The sequence below is a fragment of the Carcharodon carcharias genome, chromosome 14 (genome assembly GCF_017639515.1).
Source record: "Carcharodon carcharias isolate sCarCar2 chromosome 14, sCarCar2.pri, whole genome shotgun sequence".
NCBI lineage: Eukaryota > Metazoa > Chordata > Chondrichthyes > Lamniformes > Lamnidae > Carcharodon > Carcharodon carcharias.
In genome coordinates this window covers 113,897,680-113,918,295 of record NC_054480.1, presented here as the reverse complement: position 1 = coordinate 113,918,295, position 20,616 = coordinate 113,897,680, and the positions used below count along the sequence as shown (strand labels likewise).

The window sequence follows — 20,616 nt, the reverse complement described above, 5'->3', positions numbered from 1 at the left end:
AAAGTACTACTTACCTGTTTGAGAAAGTGAAACTGAGCAGACTGCCTTCCAAAACAAAAGAAAAGGGAAGCACATAATCTAAGGACATAGCGTTCTAGCATTGAGACACTTTTGGGAAGAAATAATTTCAGTTTTACAATAAGCAGTGCTGCCATTGACCCACCATGTCAAAATCAAATGAAAATGGGTAGTGCATCATTTATGCAAAACACTTTGCCCGTTACATTTGTTACCCAATTGCCAGCCTTAAGTTATTTGGGGAAATTATATTTCGCTTTCAGAATTAAAATCAGCAGATGCACTTCCACAGGTTTCAACTCCATGGACGCAACTACTGCTAAGGACTCCCCAATCCGTTTGTCCTGCTCGTCAATAAGGTGCAGTGTTCCAGATCAAAAATGTATTTTTGCTGGAATTTTGAAACCAGCTTAATTTCATTATAACTTTAATAAAGTTGAAGAAAAACCTACGCCAGATCTAATTAGAGCATTACTTTGATTTACAGTTATACTGTGAAATTAAGAAAAGGCTATTTTAATAACCTTCTGAAAAGTAGCAACCATTTACAGGTACCAATATTTTTTATTTGCATTTTCCAAATTGGTCACTGTAGCTATCATACAAGTTTGATTTCTGGTGTTGCCCAATGTAGAATCAGAAACTATACAAATTAAACAATTACCATCTACATTAGGAGGCAATTTTTCAAAAAAATACATTTCCAAATTGGTCATTACAACAAATACTAAAATGAACCAATTTGAAGACAGTTTGCCACCAAGTGCAGAACTCCCCACACAAACATACATTGTAAGACCAATGCATATATGCCACTTTTTGACAAATGGAAAGGGCAACATAAAATCTGAATATTGAAGATTTTAATTCATTAAGCAGTTTGAGGCATGCAATGCTTCAAAGACAATTACTCAGAGGAAACAATCCAAAAACAAGGCTTGCAAAGTCATTACACTGAGATGACTGGACAGATAAGTTCTAGGAACAGGGGTAGGTCATTCACCCGTGATCATCAGCAATCTGTACCTCAACTCCATTCTGCTGCTTTACCTCCATGATACCCTTACATAACTAATATTTACTGACCTCAGTTTTGAAATTTCCTACTGACCCAGTATCCACAGCCTTTTGGAGAGGCAAGTCCAGATTTCCAGTACCCTTTGCGAGACACATTGCTTTTGGATTTAAATGCCAACTGACCTAGCTCTAATTTTAAAGATGATGCCTTTAAGTGAAAACACAACCTCTGGAGAATTTTCCACAAGTGCTGTAACATTGTGAATAACCACCTTCCCCAAAGGCAAGTAACCACCAACACCTATAATCATCAGAACTATATGACCGAAATCAAAAAACGAGACATTCATTTTTAATTTGTACTCAGGCTCCATTATTTTATTTACCAATTCATCATTAGCATTTATTTATGCAGCACAGATATGTCTGTAGCTATTTTAGTGGACATCAAAAAGCAACAGCATTATTTCAAATTCATCAAATTCTTTGAAATGGTCAAATTAAAACCAGACTTCACTGGGGCACAGGTGAAACAAATGAGCATTTCCCATTACAGAGCATTAAACAGAATATAACTTACGTACCCACCTCCTATACAAAGGACTCCCTCATGGGGCCCCACAAGTAAAACTGCTGTCATTACTCTGGAGCAGGAAATGCTATATAGGTTACCTGGTAGTTTTGTGTTGTAGCCGGTGTTTGCTGTGGCGCAGTTTCTGGTTGCCTCTGTCCATAGTTATAGTCTGTCACAGAATGCACGGTTGGATAGCTTCCATATGCTGCTGAGGTCACTGGTCTCACTGTTTGCGTGGCAGGCACAGGAGCATATGCTGCAGTGACTGCATGGGCCGTTGGTGGAGCTTGCTGTACGGTATAACTGGCTGGCGTGGATGGATGTGAGTATGCAATGCCAGTGGCGGGCTGTGCACTGAAGAGAACAAATCACCATAAGCCAATTAATCTAAATGGGAAACATTTGGTAACAGAAAGATAGATTATTGCCCACGAAATAAACGACAAAGAACTTTCTTTAGAACACAACTTAGCAATATTGCCTTTAGGGCAAGATTGCCCAAACTGAAACCTGCAGACAACGTGGTGCACAAGTTCTGATAATCTAGCACACTGAGCCTTAGTTCTTACTTGCTCAATTGCCTGCCCAAGTTTTGTGGTTCTGAAAGTTTGGAAAGAACAATTCTTTGCACTGTTGTTTTACTGGTGGGTATAGCCTGAGGTACATGGAATATACCTATGGAATAGTGCAGTGCCAGTGAAGTGCTACCATATACAAAGTTTTGTCCAATGGATAAGGCATTAAGTAGATTTAACCCGCCTTTTCAGTTGGATTCCAATGCACTATTTGAAGAAAAATAGGAAGTTATCTGGGTGTCCCAATCAGGCCATTTCTCTCAATTATTATTTGTAAGAATTTGCGGTGCACAAATTGGTTGTCCTGTTTGCTGAATGGCTAGATTTCATAACTAATTAGTTAGATGTGAAACACTTTATGGAAACAGAGTGTGCCCATGAATGCAAATTTCTCTTTCAAACACTCAACAAGTATTAAATCTCCCTGTAACCTTTTAGGTGGTGTTCAAAATCATGCAGGGCTTTGGTAGAGTACATAAGGAGCAACAGCTTTCAGTGGCAGAAGGGTCAGAAACCAGAGTACAAAGATTGAAGGGAATTGACAAAAGAACTCTACTGAGGTGAGAATTCTAAAAAATGTACAAATGTGAGTTATGATGATTAGGAATACATTGCTTGATAAGGTGATTTAATAGTACCATCCAAGGAGAACAGGATAAATACCTGAAGGGGAAAAATCTGTAGGACAATAGGATTGATCTTTTTGAGCCTGACTAGGCACAATGGGCTGAGTGGCCTCCTTCTGTGCTGTATCATTCTATGATTCTAAAAATGGAAAAAAAAACTGGAAGCACAGATCAGTCAGCACATGGAGTGAACAGGCTCATAATCGGAACATTAATTCTTCTCTCTTCGCTGATGGCGACATTTTTTTATTCACTCACGGGAAGTGGGCTTTGCTGGCTGGGCCAGCATTTATTTCCCATCCCCAGTTGCCCTTGAGGTGGTGGTGGTGAGCTGCCTTCTTGAACCACTGCAGTCCATGGGTACATTTCACATCAGTGACACTTGTTACACTCGAATAACAAATTAAATTCAATTTGAATAGCAAAAGGCCCAGATTTTCTGTGTGAATAGTATGAATTTGTTCACAGGGTGACAAATGAACCATTCATAAAAAGTTCACACTAACATTCTGTAAATCAGCAAATGGTCAGGTGGGCAGTACTTTTGCACATTCCATCTGTATTTTCATAGAATCATACAGTACAGGAGGACATTCAGCCCACCTTGCCTGTCAAATTTTCAAATTAACTATTCTCTCTTCCCATTGCCCCGGAAATCTTGTCTGTTTTAAATATCTATTCAATTCTCTTGCAAAAGTTACCGGTGAACATGCATTCACCACCTTAAAGGCAGTGTGTTCCAGGTGATTACTTTTGTTAACAGAAATCAAACTCCACAAATTTATCATCACTACATTCATTAATAAAGGTCAACAGATGGCTTGGTGTGAGATCAAAGCCTCTTCCTACCAAGACTTGTTTGAAAATGACCCAAATTGATGGCCTGACAGGCTTCAATAAGACAGCTAAAAACTGCATAGTATACTTGAGCAGCTTTAGCTTTTTATGACGTTATGCAAAGAAAGTTTCTTTATAAATGCAAGTTCTTTCACTACCTTCGAAGCTGTTGTTATGCGTGAAATGCTGCAGCCAATCTAAGTGTAACAAGTTCCAACAAACAGCAATGTGATAATGACCCAATAATCTGTTTCTTCATTGATATTGTTGATTGAGAGATAACTATTGCTCAAGAGACAAAATAGAATTCCCTGCTCTTCTTCAAGACAGTGACAAGATCTTTTAGGTATCCGGGGTTGCAGACCAGGCCTTGGTTTAATGTTTCATCCAAAAGACACACCTCAGACTATGCAGCACTCCCTCGGTACTGCACTAGAGTGTCAAACTTGATTGTGTTCTCAAGTCAAGTGGGACTTGAAGCAGAACATTCTGACGCAGAGGCGAAGGTGCTATCACTGAGCTACAGCTGTTGAGTGGTCAGATTTTAGGTCAGTTTCAGACTGCTGGATGTTTCATGATGGGACCACATCAAGGTCATAAACAAAGGAGATGTTCAAATTCCCTCCTCGTCCGTCAAAAACAAAGTTGAATATCAGTCTTACAAAAGACTTGGAAGTATAATTGGGCACAGTGGGTTGGATTTTGCCAAGGACAGTAAAGCGATGGTGCCCACAATAATCTAGCCATCTCTGTGGCACGCACTTTTCCTTTTTCGATGGCACTTTAAATCTGGCGTCACGTCAGTGGGATCCCTTGGCATGCAGTGATGTCAGCAAGCAGCTAAGCAGGCTATCACACTGAAGTATTCACACGGTAAACTAGGAATTTAAAAGTACTTGGTATGTTTCATTGTTTATTTTGCTATCTGAAAATTTACATTATGATTAGATTACGATAGAAGCTAAAATAAAGATAAACTTATTTATGCAGAATTATTTTATCACGGAGAAATTTGACATTCCAAAGATAAAAATATTTTTTCAGGGCCATCGAGAGCGTTTATAATTATTGGTGTTGCTTGGATAATCATCTGCACAGTTAAACATTTCCTTTACCCTTTCCTTAAACTTATTATTTCCCTATATTTTACTTTAAAAAGAATGTATACTCACAGGTCTAAACTTTACAATTATTTTCTGATGACGTGGATTACAACGCAGTATCTGACTGTATCCCAGGGGCTTTTTCTCCCTAAATAAAAACATTGCTGGAAATACTCAGCAAGTCTGGTGGCATCTGTCAAAGAGAAATAGAGTTAATGTTTCAAGTCAATGACCATTCATCATAGGCCTGAAATGCTAACTATTTCTCTCCAACAAAAGCTGCCAGGCCTGCTGAGTACTTACAGCATTTTCTGTTTTTATTTCGGATTTCTATCAGCTGCAGTATTTCATTTTTGATTTTTTTCTTCCTGTCCCACTGAACCCGAGAAACAGTCGAAACAGTCCACAAAAAAAAGTCAACATAGAACTGCAAAAGGACTTATTCATCTTCCTACAGAACACAAATAGGATCTCCTCCTCCCTAACTGCACCCCCATCCCACCCTGTCCCAACCAATGAAAATTATATAGAGAAGGATTAGTTTGCATTTAACCATAATTACAAGTTCTTTTGAAGTTGGTCAATTGTTTGGTGCTTTATTCTTGTACTGGGGGGGATAATGACAAACTGACCTCAACAGTACTATACTGCTTATATACCAAATTTGGAAAATGGATTTGAAATGACCCAAGTCACAGTCAATGAAAGTGCAATAATGCAAGGCTTCATGCTGGCAGTGTGGCCCAGTATGGATGCTGAACAGAAAAGAGGCAGGCAGATACTGACATCTCAAAGGTCCATAAAAATCAGAGCAATGCCTTGCAACACAACTGCAGCTGCTTTTCTAATAGCGATCAACGATTTTTGCTGGCAAATCAATAATAAAGCCCCACCCATGACCAGTGTAGCTTCGTGTAGATGTACATCATCCAATAAGGGCCAGCCACAAGAGCAAGCTCCTGTCAGAATTTCAGAATGGTTTTACAAACCCAGGGCAGGGAAATCCAGCAGAACAAGTTGCTGCACCATATATCATTCCCTGCTTGATGTGCACCTCATTGCACTCTCCAAAGTCTCAGAATGGGTCTCCAGAGCCTACAATTGTAATCTTACAGTCTGCAGAGCCATCAACAGTCTGTGTGAGCTGAACAGAAAGAGCAGTGATCAAGTAGAAATGCAGAGTCTAAACCAGGCCAGAAGTAGGGGAGCGCCAACAACTGATAAAAAGCAAATTAGGCTCATGTAGAATAAACAGACAGGGGTTTGAGGAAAGTACGGACAAAAGAACAGGTTTAAATAAGAGCCGAGAAAGATTTTTCTATTACAATGATACACCGTTATGCCAATTTGAAAATCATGGAAATTACACTAGAGTCAAGCCTGCAAAGGATGGTGCTTGAATGCATTTCACTGCCCAACCCAACTCCAATGTTCAAGCAGTGCCGCCTTCAAACACCAAGCTAGACTAAAATAAAAACAAAAAAACTGCGGATGCTGGAAATCCAAAACAAAAACAGAATTACCTGGAAAAACTCAGCAGGTCTGGCAGCATCGGCGGAGAAGAAAAGAGTTGATGTTTCGATTCCTCATGAACCTTCGACAGAACTTGAATGAGTCCAAGAAAGGGGTGAAATATATATTTATATATATATTATATATATTTATATATGAATTATATTTCACCCCTTTCTTGGACTCATTCAAGTTCTGTCGAAGGGTCATGAGGACTCGAAACGTCACCAAGCTAGACTGCCTGGCTGAGAAACCAACTACCTTATGAGCTGGAGTGCTACATAGAAGTTAATTTTTTTGAAAATAATCACTAAAGCCTTGATGGGCTTCAGGCTGAACTGTTAGTTTCAAGTTAAATCCTGCAAAAGATGGATACTACCTGTGTCCTGAAGTGAAACATTCACATAGCAAAATTGTTTTCATTTACCATATTTTCATTATTATATTTAAAAAAACAGGTAATGTACTTTTGAATTATAAATTATACTTCTGAGACATGCAAAGATTTTTTTGGGGGGGCGGTGTTGGGAGTTCTTTGGGCCCTTTGAAGAGAATACGCCAATAACAAACGGTCACCGAGGAACCACTCAAACCTGTTCCACTCCATGCCCTCAAACATGAAAGACGTTGAAGTAGTTGCACGTTTTGACCATGCAAATTCTGATTATGTCTAGAGAACATTTGGAGTTACATAACACTATTAGAATGGGAGCAACTTGAGGTAACTAATTAAGAACACCACATAACGTTAAAGTATGCTTGCTGTAGTTGGGTTTTTCTCATCAGTATATTTGTAGCAATATCGATGGTTTGGAACCACTATAAACTTTTCACTTACTCAACTTTTCCATTGCATTTCTGCATACTTTTAAATTTTCTTCCTTTCTTGGTATGTTTTGATTTCTCCCTTCTACTCCCCCCGCCCCCCACCCCATCCTCTCCTATAGGCTGACATCTGAAAGGTTGTCATTTGAAACTTTCTAGCTCTCAATGGAACAATTTCTCAACTCCAAAGAAGCAATACTGGGATTATCACAGATTCTCTCCCTGTCCTCCCACATTTTAATTCTGCTTTAACAACTTGTAACGCCACACATGTTCCATAGGAATGTGGGAACAGGAGAAGGCCATTTAGCCGCTCAAGCCTGTTCTGCCATTCAATGTAGTCACGGTTGATCTATAACCTAACTCCATGTATGCACCTTTGCGCCATATGCCTTAATATCTTTGGCTAACAAAAATCTACCAATCTCAGTTTTAAGGTTAGCCATCAACCTCACAATTGCCATATGAGGAAGAGAGTGCTTCCTAATTTCAGTCCTGAAAGATCTAGCTCTAATCTGGCTCCCAAATCTTAAGACTCTCCAACTAGTGGAAATAATTTTTCCTAATCTAGCTTATCTGTTCCCCTAAATGAAAGCTCAGACCAAATCGCTCCTTAACCATCTAAATTTCAGGAATACAATTCTAGTTTGCTAAATCTTTCCTCATAATTTGACCCTTTGGAGTTCAGGCATCATTCTAAAAAAATTACACTGCATATTCCCAAGGCCAATATGTCCTTCCTAAGATGTGACACCCAGAACAACTCAAAATAATCAATGTGTAGACTACTCAGGACTTTGTATAACTGAAGCATGACTTCTACTTTTTTTGTATTCTAGCTCACTACATATAGAGGCCAGTATTCCATCAGCCTCTTTGATTTTTTTTGTACCTGTTTGAATCTATGACTTTGGGGTCCCAAGTTGTTTACATACACAGTGAATAGTTGAGGCCCTCAGTTATAGAAAGCCCAACAAGGGTGGGGGGCATTTCTGGATCTAATATTTGGAAACAAGCCCAGGCAGGTGGAAGGCGTATCAGGAGGGGAGCATTTTGGAGATAGTGACTATAACTCAGTTAGATTTAGGATAGTTATGGAAAAGGTTAAGGTTGGGCCAAGAATAAAAGTTCTAAACTAGGGAAAGGCTAATTATACTAAGATAAGATACAATTTGGCCCAAGTGGACTAGGAGCAGCTACTTGCAGATAAAACTATGTCAGAGCAGTGGGAGGCATTCAAAGATGAAACAGCGAGAGTACAGAGCAAATATGTTCCCGTAAAGGCAAAGATTTGGGGGGGGAACCAAGTCCGGATTAAGAGAAAAAAAGAGAAGCTTATGGCAGATACCGAGGGCTCAATACTGCAGTCCCTAGAGGAGTACAAAGAGTGCAGAGGGGAACTTAAAAAGGAAATTAGGAAAGCTAAGAGTGCATGAGAAAGCATTGGTGGGTAGAATAAAGGAAAGCCCAAAGGGTTTTTTAAAATATATGAAGAGCAAGAGAAAAAACTAGGGAAAGAGTAGGGCCAATTAGGGACCATAGAGGTAATGTGTGTCTGGACCCAGAAGACGTGGGTACAGCCTTCAATGAATAATTTGCATCGGTCTTCACATTGGAAAAGGAAGACAAGGCATACACATCAGGGTGGAGGACTGTGAAATATTAGAGGAAGTTAACCTAGAGAGAGGAGGTACTAGTGGGTTTAGCGGCCTTAAAAGTGGATAAATCCGCAGGCCCAGATGAGATGTATCCCAGGCTGTTGAAGGAGGCAAGGGAAGAGATATCAGGGGCTCTGGCGGTAATTTTCAAATCCTCTCTGGCCACAGGCGAGTTGCCAGAAGACTGGAAGACTGCTAACATCATCCCATTATTAAAAAAGAGAGGAAGAGGCAGACCAGGAAATTACAGGCCAGTCAGTCTAACCTCGGTGGTGGGAAGTTACTAGAAAGAATTCTGAGGGGCAGAATACATCTGCACTTGGAGCGACACGGATTAATCAGGGATAGACAGCATGGATTAGTTAAGGGAAGGGCGCGTTTGACAAATTTGATGGCATTTTTTTGAGGAGGTAATCAGGAGTGTTGATGAGGGTAATACATTTGATGTGGTCTACATGGACTTCAGTAAGGCTTTTGATAAGGTCCCTCTTTGCAGACTGGTCAAGAAAGTAAGAGCACATGGGATCCAAGGAAAAGTGGCACGTTGGATCCAAAATTAGCTTAAGGACAGGAAACAGAGGGTGATGGTAGAGGGCTGTTTGTGACGGGAAGTCTGTTTCCAGTGGGGTTCCGCAGGGCTCGGTGGTGGGGCCCTTGCTGTTGTGTACATAAATGATTTGGACTTAAATGTGGGGGGTATGATCAAGAAGTTCGCGGATGACACAAAAATTGGTAGGGTGATAAATAGTGAGGAGGATAGCCATAAACTGCAGGAGGATATCAATGGACTGGTCAGGTGGCCAGAGCTGGGCAAATGGAATTCAACCTGGAAAAGTGTGAGGTAATGCACTTGGGGAGGGCTAATAAGGCAAGGGATTACACTACGAATGGTAGGACCTGGAAAGTACTGAGATCAGAGGGGCCTTGGTGTGCATATTCACAGATCCCTGAAGGTAGCAGGTTGGATAGATAAGGTGGTTAAGGCAGCATATGGGATACTTGCCTTTATTAGCCAAGGCATGGAATACAAGAGCAGGGAGGTTATGCTGGAACTGAATAAAACGCTGGTTAGGCCACAACTGGAGTACTGCATACAGTTCTGGTCTCCACATTATAGGAAGGATGTGAATGCAATGGAAAGGGGGCAGAGGAGATTTACCAGGATGCTGCCTGGGCTGAGGGCCTGAGCTGAGGAAAGATTGGATAGGCTGGGGTGGTTTTCCTTGAAGCAGCGAAGGTTGAGAGGGGACCTGATAGAGGTGTATAAGATTATGAGGGGCATAGATAGGAAGGCACTCTTTCCATTAGTAGAGGGGTCAATAACCAGGGGGCTTAAATTTAAGGTAAGAGGTAGAAGGCTAACAAGGGCATTGAGGAGAAACTTTTTCACCCAGAGGGTGCTGGGAGTCTGGAACTCAATGCCTGAAAGAGTGGTTGAGTCAGAAACTCTCTTAACATTTAAGAAGCATTTAGATATTCACTTGTGTTGCCGTAGCCTCCAGGGCTATGGGCCAAGTGCTGGAAAATGGGATTAGTGTAGTCAGATGTTTGTTCACCAGCATGGACATGATGGGCTGAACGGCCTCCTTCTGTGATGTAAACATCTATGAGTCTATATCCTTGGAAGAAACCACTAGTCACATCCTGCAAATTCTTACTGCGTTTTTCCACTCAGCCAATTTCCTAACCAGGTCAAAATTTGTCTTCAATTCCATAACCTTCAACTTTAGTCAACGGTCTCTTATGAAGGAATTCCTTCTGGAAGTCCATATAAATAACAGACTGTTTAAACTTCCATTTTTTGATATTAAACATACAAAGACATTCATGGGTGCTGAATCACAATGTAAACCAAAAAGACTGTAGACAGGTAGATTTCCTTGGGTTCAACGTTAGAAACAACACACAGGTTCAGACAGTAGAAGTAGTGATGAGGATTTCGCCTCACAAACTAGCCCTTTGTAACAAAGCCAAATGTTGTTTCTAATTGTATCCGAAGACAAACTTTTATCTTCAGTCAGGATCTGCTACCCTGATGGGAGCTGTTGGGATTTATATCAGGCTAGTCAAATTAAGCAGGACAAGATTCTATTTTGCAAAGGATGTAAATTATTGGCGAATACATGCTCTAAAATCAATACTAAAAAAGGTTCTCCCAAAGTGTGAAAAATTAAAACTACCTTCAAATACTCTTGTTCAGTCAACCAGGAATAACATGAACAAATTGTTCAGTCGCTTTGGAGATTACTTATAATTTCAGAAACTGAATTCGCAAAATATAATTGAAGGGGGAGAGTTCAAGAAAGGTATCATGACCTGTTCAAAAGAGCTTTTCTGATTGCAAGGAAACACCAATCACCACATTAAAGTATTAGTTTGCTCGCATAAGCCTACTGGTTTGCAGAGAAGATACTAAAACTGGGGTCCACGCCGTTCTCCCAGGATGGAAATGATCCCATGGCACTATTCAAAAAAGCAGGGAAGTTCCCCTGGTGTCCTGGCTAATACTTAGCACTAAACCATTACTAAATTGTTTTGGGAATTTGATGTGTGCAAACTGGTGGCTACATTGCAAAATTGCACTGACTGAAGTGTTTTGGGACATCCAGAGATGGTGAAACGTGTCACAGAAATAAAAGCTCGCCCTTTCTCCTCCACATCCTTGTACAGGTTCCATTGCACTCCTGACTTGTTCCTTCTAGATTAGGGAAAGGGTTCAAAGAGTCAGGGCATGAGTCACTCACCACAGAATACACAGCTTCTAATCTGCTCTTGTAGCCACAGTATCTATATGGCTGGTCCAGTTAAGTTTCTAGCCAATGGTGACAGCCAGAGTGCTGTTGGCAGAGGATGAGATGATGGTAGTGCCATTGAACAACAAGGGAAGGTACTTAAACAGTCTCTTGTTGGAGATGGTCATTGTCTGACACTTTGTGATGTAACTTGCCACTTAGCAGCCCAGGCCAGAATGCTGCCCAATCTTGCTGGGCATGGATGGCTTCAGCATCCAAGGAGCTGCAAATGGAACTGAGCACTAGGTAATCATCAACGAACAACTCCCCTTCTGACTTTATGATGGAGAGAAAGTCATTGAAGTTGTTTGGGCCTAGGGCACTACCAAGTAGCTCCTGCAACAACACCCTGAAGCTCCAACAACCACAACCATCATCCTTTGTGCTATTTTTCCCTGATTTCCTGATCCGCGTAAACTTAGGACTCCTTGATGCCTTACTTGGTCAAATGTTGCCTTGGATGTCACTCTCATCTCACCACTGTCCATGTTTGGACCAAGGTCTTAATGAGGTCTGGAGGCAAGTGGTGCAGCAGAACCCAAAATGAGCATTTGTGAGGTTATTGGCCTGTGTCATCTGATAACACTGTCAATGACCCCTTTCATCACTTTGCTCATGATTGAGAGTAGGTTGGAGTGGATACTGGTTCAATTGGAATTGTTATGCTTTTCATGGACAGGACATATCTAGGCAATTTCCCATTTTGTCAGCTAGATGCCAGTGTTACAGCTGAACTGGAATAGTTTGGCTAAAGACTTGGCTAATCCATGCACAAGGCTTCAGTACTGCAGCCGGAATGCTGTCGTGAGTCCATAGCATTTTCTGTATCCAATGTGATCAGCTGTTTCTAGATATAATGTGGGATGGATCTGCGATAGTGGGGGCCCCAAGAAGAAGCTGAGATTGATCATTCACTTGACATTTCTGGCTTTGGTTGCAAACACTTCAACCATGTATCTTCCATTCATGTGTATCATCTTTGAGGATGGGGTTGTTTATAGAGCCTCCTCCTTCTGCTAGTTGTTTAATTATCCACCACCATTCACAACCAAAAGTAGGACTGCAGAGCTTTGATCTGATCCACAGGTTGTGGGATCGCTTAGCTCTGCTTATGGCACGCTGCTTCCATTGTTGAGCTACCACTGTGTTGCAGCTTCACTGGATTGACAGCTCATTTGGTGCTGCTGCTGGCATGCTTACCAACATTCATCACTGAACCAAGGGTGGCCCCTAGGCAATATAGTGTAAATGAGGCCAGATTGTGGTGGAGCACAATCCTGCTGCTCGATGGCCCACAGGACCGCATGGATATCCAGTTTCAAGCTGATAGCTTTTGTCTGAATTTATTCCTTTTAAAACAGTGGTGATATCACATGACACAACAGGTGTCCTGAGTGTGAAGGTGGAACTCTATCACCACAAGGACCACGTGCTGGTCAATTCTATCAAGATTATCATGGACAGATGCATCTGCAATATGCGAGGATGACATCAAGTAGGTTTTTCCCTCATGTTAGTTCCCTTACCACTTGCCACAAGCCTAGTCAGTTAGCCATATCTTTGAGGACTCAGCCAGCTTGGTCATTAGTGACACCACTGAGCCAGAGTGCAATTTGAGAGTTCATGCCCTTTCTGCCCTCAGTGCTTCTTTCAAGTGATTTTCAATGTAGATGGGTACTGTTTCATCCGCTGATAGAGGGCAGATGTTAATTAGCAGGAGGTTTCCTTGATGTATGACTCCATGGAGCCTGGAATCAAATATACAAGATTTAAAGGGCCCTCCCTTCTGACCATATTCCTTCATGCTGCCATATTTGATGGGCCTGTCCTCCCAGTGGTTCAGGACATACCTAGGGATGGTATTAGGTGTCCGTAACTTTGGCTGATAGTTGTACTTAAAGTATCAAAGTATGTCAAGCTGCAGCTTGACCACTTTTTGGGACAGCTCTCTCAATTTTGGCACAAGTCCCCTGATGTTATTGAGGAGGACTTTGCAGAGTTGACTGGGCTGGGTGTGTTTTTGTGGTGTCTGAATCTGATGCCAAGGTCAATACCAGGCATTACCTTTGGCTTTATTCTTAGTTGTAGCAGCTTGGTACAGCTGGCTGGCTTGCTTAGTCATTTCAGAGGGCAATTAAGAGGCAACCAGATTTCTTTCAAGTCTAGAATTGCATATAGGCCAGATTAGGTAAGGGCAAGTGCTTCTTATTTGGGCAGAATCTTTGTTTCTTTACTATATCCATTACACCTTCTTACTGTTGCATCATGAAATCTTGCGTTATTTAAACTTCCCTGACCTTCACCCTATCAGAGACCTTCACATTTGCTTTTCCTTCCTTCTACAGCCTTAAAAAGTCTTACATTCCTACCTTTCTTCACCTGATGAAAGGTCATTGACCTGAAATGTCAACACCGTTTTTCTCCACAGATGTTGCTTCACCTGCTGCGATTCTCCATCTTTTTTTGTTCTTCAAGACAACAGAGTTGCCTCTTTAATGGACATTAGTGAATCAGATGGGCTTTTACAACAACCCAGAGGTCACATGGTCAACATTACAGATTTGTTTTTTTAATTCCAGATTTAAATTGACCAGATTTAAATTCCCCAACTGCAGTGGTGAGGCTTGAACTCATGTCTCTGAATCATTAGTCCAGGTCTCAGTAACATAATCCCTATGCTACCATTCCCATGAGGTACCTCACCTCAAGCTCCTGAAAGTACACAGGTTCAAATAAACCAAAGTAGCATCTCTGTTCCCAATGCCAAACATTTATGATTAATACTGTGCAGGTTATGAACTCATACTGATTGAAAACTGAATTGCAACTGGTCACTTCATTCTCAAGAATGCATTTCTTGCATAAATCTGTTCTATCAAAATAATATGGTCACTGATTTGGTGTGCATCGTTTCATCAAAAAATTTTTTTACATGGAGTGTGGAGGAGGCAGGTTCAATCGAAGGGTTCTAAAGGAAATTATCTGAAAAGGAAGAATCTACGAGGTTACAGGGAGACGGTGGGGGAATGGCACTAGGTAAATTGCTCATTCAGAGGGCCAGTGCAGACACAATGGGCCAAATGGCCTCCTTCCACACCATAACAGTTCTGAGATTCTGATTCTGACATGAAAAGCACTGCTAAAATTGCCTTGGATCAGTTGGTAACACTGAGATGGTCATGCATTCAAGTTCCAATCCAGTGCAGTACTGAAGGATTAAGCATGGTCAGACATGCGGTCTTTTGGATGAGATGTTAAACCAAAGCCCTGCCTGGTCTCTGATGTAGATATAACAGAAAGATCGCATGGCGATTTCTTTTGAAGAGCAGGGGCTTCTCTCTGGTATCCTTGGCCAATATTTATCCCTCAACAAACACCACCAAAACAGATTGCCCTGTCATTATTACAATGCTGTTTGCAGGATCTTGCTGTGTGCAAAATGGTTGCTGCATTTCCTTCATTACAACAAGGACCACACTTCAAAAGCATTTTATTGGTTGTCAATCACTTTGGGGTGATTGTATGGTCTTGAAAGTTGCTACATAAATGCAACTATATAATTATGAAGGAAGCAAGACTTTGGGGGTTCAAAAATAAGCAGATATAATTATCTGTTTGTAGCATATTTCCTAAAATGTCACCATCAAAACTAAGACTATCAACATGGTAATTTCATGAATTTCACAAAAAATTGACAGAAGTGGTGTATTTAAAAAAATAGAATTTGGCTTATAGTCACTAATAGCAAAAGGCATTGATTAAAAATGGAGCAGATCCCTAACAGAATACAAAAACAGAAGAGGTAATGTTAAATTTATACAGAACTTCAGCTAGACCATGCAGGAGTGTGCATGCAATTCTGGTCTCCAGGCTAGAAAAATAGTTGAAGCTTTGGAGAAGGTACAGAAAAGATTTACACGGATATTAATAGAATTAAGAGGATGCAACTATAAGAAAAAAAGCAAACTTGGCTTTTTTTTCTGTGAGAAAGACTTAAGGAGACCCAATAGAGGTCTTTAGAAATATGAAAGAGTTCCACAGAGTGGGTGTGGTACAAAACTTTTCACCTGTGGGCAAGTCCAGAACAAGGAGGCATTACCTTTAGACAGTTACTAATATACAAAATGAAGCGATTTAGAAGAAATCTCTTTACACAAAGTGGGGAAAATATGGAATTTAATGGCAGAGTGGTTAAAGCTGATAGCACTGACACATTTAAGCTTGCTTCAAATGAGAAAGATGGGAATATTGATGATACAGTAGGAAGGGAAGAGGTAATAAGAATGGAATAAGCCTCATGAGGAGTATGAACACCAGCAGAGACCAGTTAGGTTGAAAGACCCTTTCTGTGCTGTAGATCTTATGTAACACGTGTTCCTACATCACCAGCAAAAATCCCAGAATTTTGTGTCAAAGCTCCCCCCACCCACCAAAACAAAAAACAGCTGCCTTATTCTCATCCTTTCTTAGGGCCCCAAAAATGTGGAGCTTCTCACCTCCTTCCACCTTCCCTTCTTCCTGCAATCTACGGGCTTTTTAAACCCAAACTTGGCGTTATCTAATCACAAGCACCTGACTTATCCTGCCTGCTCCCCACTAACTCATCCTTGGTGGGATCTACACTTGTGGGCCCTGGCCCTTCACTTAGGCTTCTCAAGTTTTTCTTTTATGACCAACTTATCAATTCTTTCAGTATAGAAATTATGCATTGACTAGCTGAAGAGTCGAGGTTAGTGTATATCAGGTGCCAATGGCCAGAAAGTAAACAAAACACCCTCACTGTAATTCGTTGCGGCCATTCAGTGCATTCATCACCAGATTTAGCTGAACCACAAAGCACCATCAGGTCTTGCACTCGTCTGCAAAAACTGTGCTCTATTACAAAATCACTCTGGAATGCAAAGGTAACGCCCGCGTTCTTTTCTCGAATGCAAGCCATCTTTTTAAACCCCTCTCTCCATCTTCTCCACTCTCACCTGCAACAAGTGATGAATACATGGATTTGTCACTAAGTCTGCAACCATCCAATCAGCTGCCACTGCCACTTCCCCCCCGCCTTTCCATAGCCTACCAGGCTGAACTTCCTCCAAGGCTTCCCAATGTCCTAACCATGAACTTGTATCTTTTGCTCCTATCTCACCTCATGTCCTGTGAGTTCATCTTGTCCATGATAACCACCTCCTGCTCTTTCAAACTTATGCCCACTAAACTAACTACCCAACTTTCCTTCCTGACTCCCATGTTAGCTTACATTAACAGTTCCCTCTCCTCAGGTTCCGTCGCACTCTCCTTCAAATCTGTCATTACTTCTCGCCTGAAAAAAAAACCCGTCGACCTCCCTCTCCTCTCCAATGTCCTGAATGTGTTGAAGCCTCTCAACTTCATAACACCATAAGGACAACAAATAAATAGCCAGGAGCAGAAATAGACCATACAGCCCCTCACCCTGCACCGCCACGTTAACTCATTAATTGTATACAACGGAAGAATGAGTCTAAGCTGGTCTTTTAGCTCAAGCAGGTTCATTCTTCAACCAGCTCAACAGAATGACAGACTCCCAGTTCCTTTCCCCGCTGGAGTGTTACAACTGTACCCATTTATGGGTAACCTGTTTTAACAATGTAATTGCTATGCAATGTAATTGCAAGTCAACAAGATGATTGTTATTGGACTTTAACAATGTAATTGCTGATACACTAACATGCCATTCAATACCGTTATTGCTGACCAATTGGCCTTAACTCCTTTCTTACCCACTCCCCAGGAATCCTCAATTTCCTGGAGACCAAAAACCTGTCTATCTCAGCCTTAAATATATACGATAGAACATCCACAACCTGCTGGGGTTAAATATTCCAAAGATTTGAAACCCTTTGAGTGAGGAAATTTCTCATCTCTGGCCTAATAATTGCGTTCATCTTTCCCAGAACTTTTTTTTAAAATTCATTCATGCGATGTGTGCATCATTTGCTAGGCCAACATTTATTGTCCATCCCTAATTGCCCTTGAGAAAGTGGTGGTGAGCTGCCTTCTTGAACTGCTGCAGTCCATGTTACGTAGGTATGCCTCTGCTCAGTTAGGGAGGAAGTTCCAGGATTTTGACCCAGCGACAGAAAAGGAACAGTGATATATTTTCAAGTCAGGATGGTGAGTAACTAGGAGGGGAGCTTTCAGGTAGTGGTGTTCTAATGTGTCTGCTGCCCTTGTCCTTCTAGATGGTAGCTAGCAGTCATGGGTTTGGAAGGTGCTGTCTAAGGAGCCTTGGTGAGTTCCTACAAAGCTTGTTATAGATGGTACACACTGCTGCTACTGTACAGTGGTGGAGGGAATGAATGTTTGTGCCAATTAAGCAGGCTGCTTTGTCCTGGATAGCATCGAGCTTTTTGAGAGTTGTTGGAGCTGCACTCATCCAGGCAAGGGAAGAGTATTACATCAAACACCTTACTTGTAGCTTGCAGATGGTGGGCAGGCTTTGGTGAGTCAGGAGATGAGTTACTCGCCACAGGGTTTCTAGCGTCTGACCTGCTCTTGTAGCCACAGTACTTATATGACTAGTCCAGTTCAGTTTCTGGTCAATGGTAACCTCCAGGATGTTGGTATCATACTGCTAGAAAGAACTCCACGTTTAAATTTTCCCAATCAGATTTCCACTCCTATCAGCATCAAAACAGCTCTCAAAGTCACAAATGACATGACAAAGGCCAACTATCCCTCCTCATCCCACTCAAACTCTCTGCAGTCTTTGACAAAGTCGATCACACTTTTTTCCTCCAATTCATTTCCATTGTCATCCAGCAGGCATGGACTGCACATCTGGTTCCATTCTTATCTAACTGCAGCCAGGAAATTGCTACCAACAGCATCACATCCCATTCACAGTTACCTCAGGTGTCCCCCAAGGATCTCCGCTTGGCCGCCTCCTACCTCTCATGTATTTGTTGTCCCTTCAACAACATCATCTGAAAACACGTCAGTTTCCATATGTATCCTAATGACAGTACCTCCACCACTTCTCGCGACGCCCACCCCCCCATTGTTTCCAAATTGTTAGATAAATAGATCATTTGTACCTGCAAGAATACAAGTCTATTAACCATAGTGTGCAGATGTGCAAAACTTTATTAAATGCTTTACTTAACTGTCCAAGGCATTTGCTTTTGGGGATGCAATGAAAATAGTATAAGAAATGCAAGAGCGATTAAACTAACTTCCAAAAACAAAAATAGTTTTGCTGTTTGGAAACTGGAAAATTATTCCAGACAAGGGAACAGCTACATCAGGACTATACAGGAATACAGATGAGGCCTAGGAACAGGGATGGCAAAAATCAGAATTCAACAGGCCTCAGGATTTGAGATAAGCCTCTTAATGGAGCACATATTTTCACTTTTCATGTTTGAATTTCACCTTAAAAAATAGCTACCAAACCCCTGCGATTAAACCTCAGTATAATACTGCTGGTACACAACTCAAGCACAGGTGAAAATAAATGTTTCTCAGCTTACAAGAAAAACTTGTGTGAACAGCCTCTTTTTAAAAACTATGTCCAATTTCCTCTAAAAATAATGTAAAAACACACAAATGGATCATGAGAGGGAAACATAGAATTCCACTGAAGTAAAAATAGCATCCCCAAAAGTGACAAAAATTAGAATATAAAAAATTTGTACTTTCAAAACAGCATTGCCATTCAAACTATCTTTCTTTCAGCATGTTGAAGAAAAACCGGCTGCCCCACACATCAGTAGTAACTCTCTCTCTCTCTAACCCCTGGAAAAATTAAATTTGCATTAGCGTGAATACTAAAAATTAAAATTTAGATTCCTCTTAAGACAAACAGAAAACACATTACGACTGTTAACACTAAATTACACTGCAGATTTCACACCTAGATAAGAGATGTATAGTGTTTCCAGGTTTACGACAAGATGCAGCTTTAGCATTGGGATTGTTCCAATCCATTCACAAATTAGATTTTACATAAAAGGCAGAATCCGAAATGAGTGACCTAACTGGACAAATGTTCTGATTCAGGGGCAATTACGATAAACGTTATGGGAATACAACGAACGGTGCGTGGAAACACAAGACGAGAATCGGTGTTATTGATGAGAAAGCCGAAAGCTAGCATGCCCCTCCCATACAGTAGTAACGGTGCAGCCACAGGGCAGCAACGCCACCATTAAAACCGGAGGCAGCTGCAAGGTAGAGTGAGAAACCGGGCAGGTAGCTGCCACCTGTCTCCTTCCACACTGGTAACTGGGGTCTCTCCCTATGGTCAGGGAGGGAGTGCTGCTGCACTCAATCCCCGGGAGCGGGGTGGGGGAGTGAGAGAGAGGAGTTGCACCCTGTGAATTTCTGCACATCTGTTCGGCTGCTGCAGTCCCGAGGCCGTGGTTGCTGCCGCCATTTTACTGTGACCGAGGGTCCCACCGCTAATTCATTCCTTGCTAGCGGTGGGGGATATGGGGAGGAGGGGGGTGGATCACTGTTTAAAGAATAACATTGCTGGTGAGGGAAGGAGGTTTGTGTGACGGTGTGCCCAGTTTCTCGGTGTTAGACTTGCTCCCTCCATGGTGGACTGGCCCAGCCGGCAACCCCCGTCCCCCTCCTACCTGTACTGAGCGCCGCCATGCGCGAATCCATAGTAGTTACTCGCCGCCATCTTGGCGTCTTCGCCCAACCGGCCGGGCACTGCGTCACGTGACCGAGCGGGGGGGGGGGGGGGGGGGGAGAGAGAGAGAGAGAGTTGGGAGAGCGAAAATCAAAGAAGAACTTTATTAGCACCCCCGTCGCGACAAAGACACAACAACCACCGCAATAACTTTATTAACAGCCCCGCCGCAAACAAGGGAGCCACCTGACAAAGCTGCAGTGTTTCAGCGCATAGTATGTGATGCCCCAAAAAACACACTGCTCAATTGCAAAGCAAGGAACCAAATGCGGGGGAAAGGCAAATACAAGCGGAAGGCAATTTATTACACAACATTTTTTGATTGTTTATCTTCAAAATTGCAGCTCAGCCACAGTAACAGCAACTTTAATGACTGGTGAAGGGACGTTGTGGAACGAAGAGACT

General features: G+C 41.8%; 1 protein-coding gene across 8 annotated transcripts in view; it reads right to left on the bottom strand.

Moving 5' to 3' along the window:
* Positions 1-20,616, bottom strand: part of LOC121287459 (zinc finger RNA-binding protein-like) — a 62,956-nt gene that overhangs the window by 41,827 nt on the left and 513 nt on the right. For 4 of the 8 annotated variants that reach the window (XM_041205357.1, XM_041205358.1, XM_041205360.1 and 1 more), the window contains exons 2-3: positions 20,153-20,231; positions 1,708-1,963 (exon numbers count right to left, since the gene is read on the bottom strand). In XM_041205357.1, coding sequence (XP_041061291.1) covers positions 1,708-1,963; positions 20,153-20,231 — 335 coding nt within the window. Of the gene's footprint in view, positions 1-1,707; positions 1,997-2,847; positions 2,950-4,819; positions 4,939-20,152; positions 20,232-20,616 lie in introns of those variants that run through there. The other 4 variants (XM_041205363.1, XM_041205362.1, XM_041205364.1 and 1 more) reach the window with 4 other exon arrangements.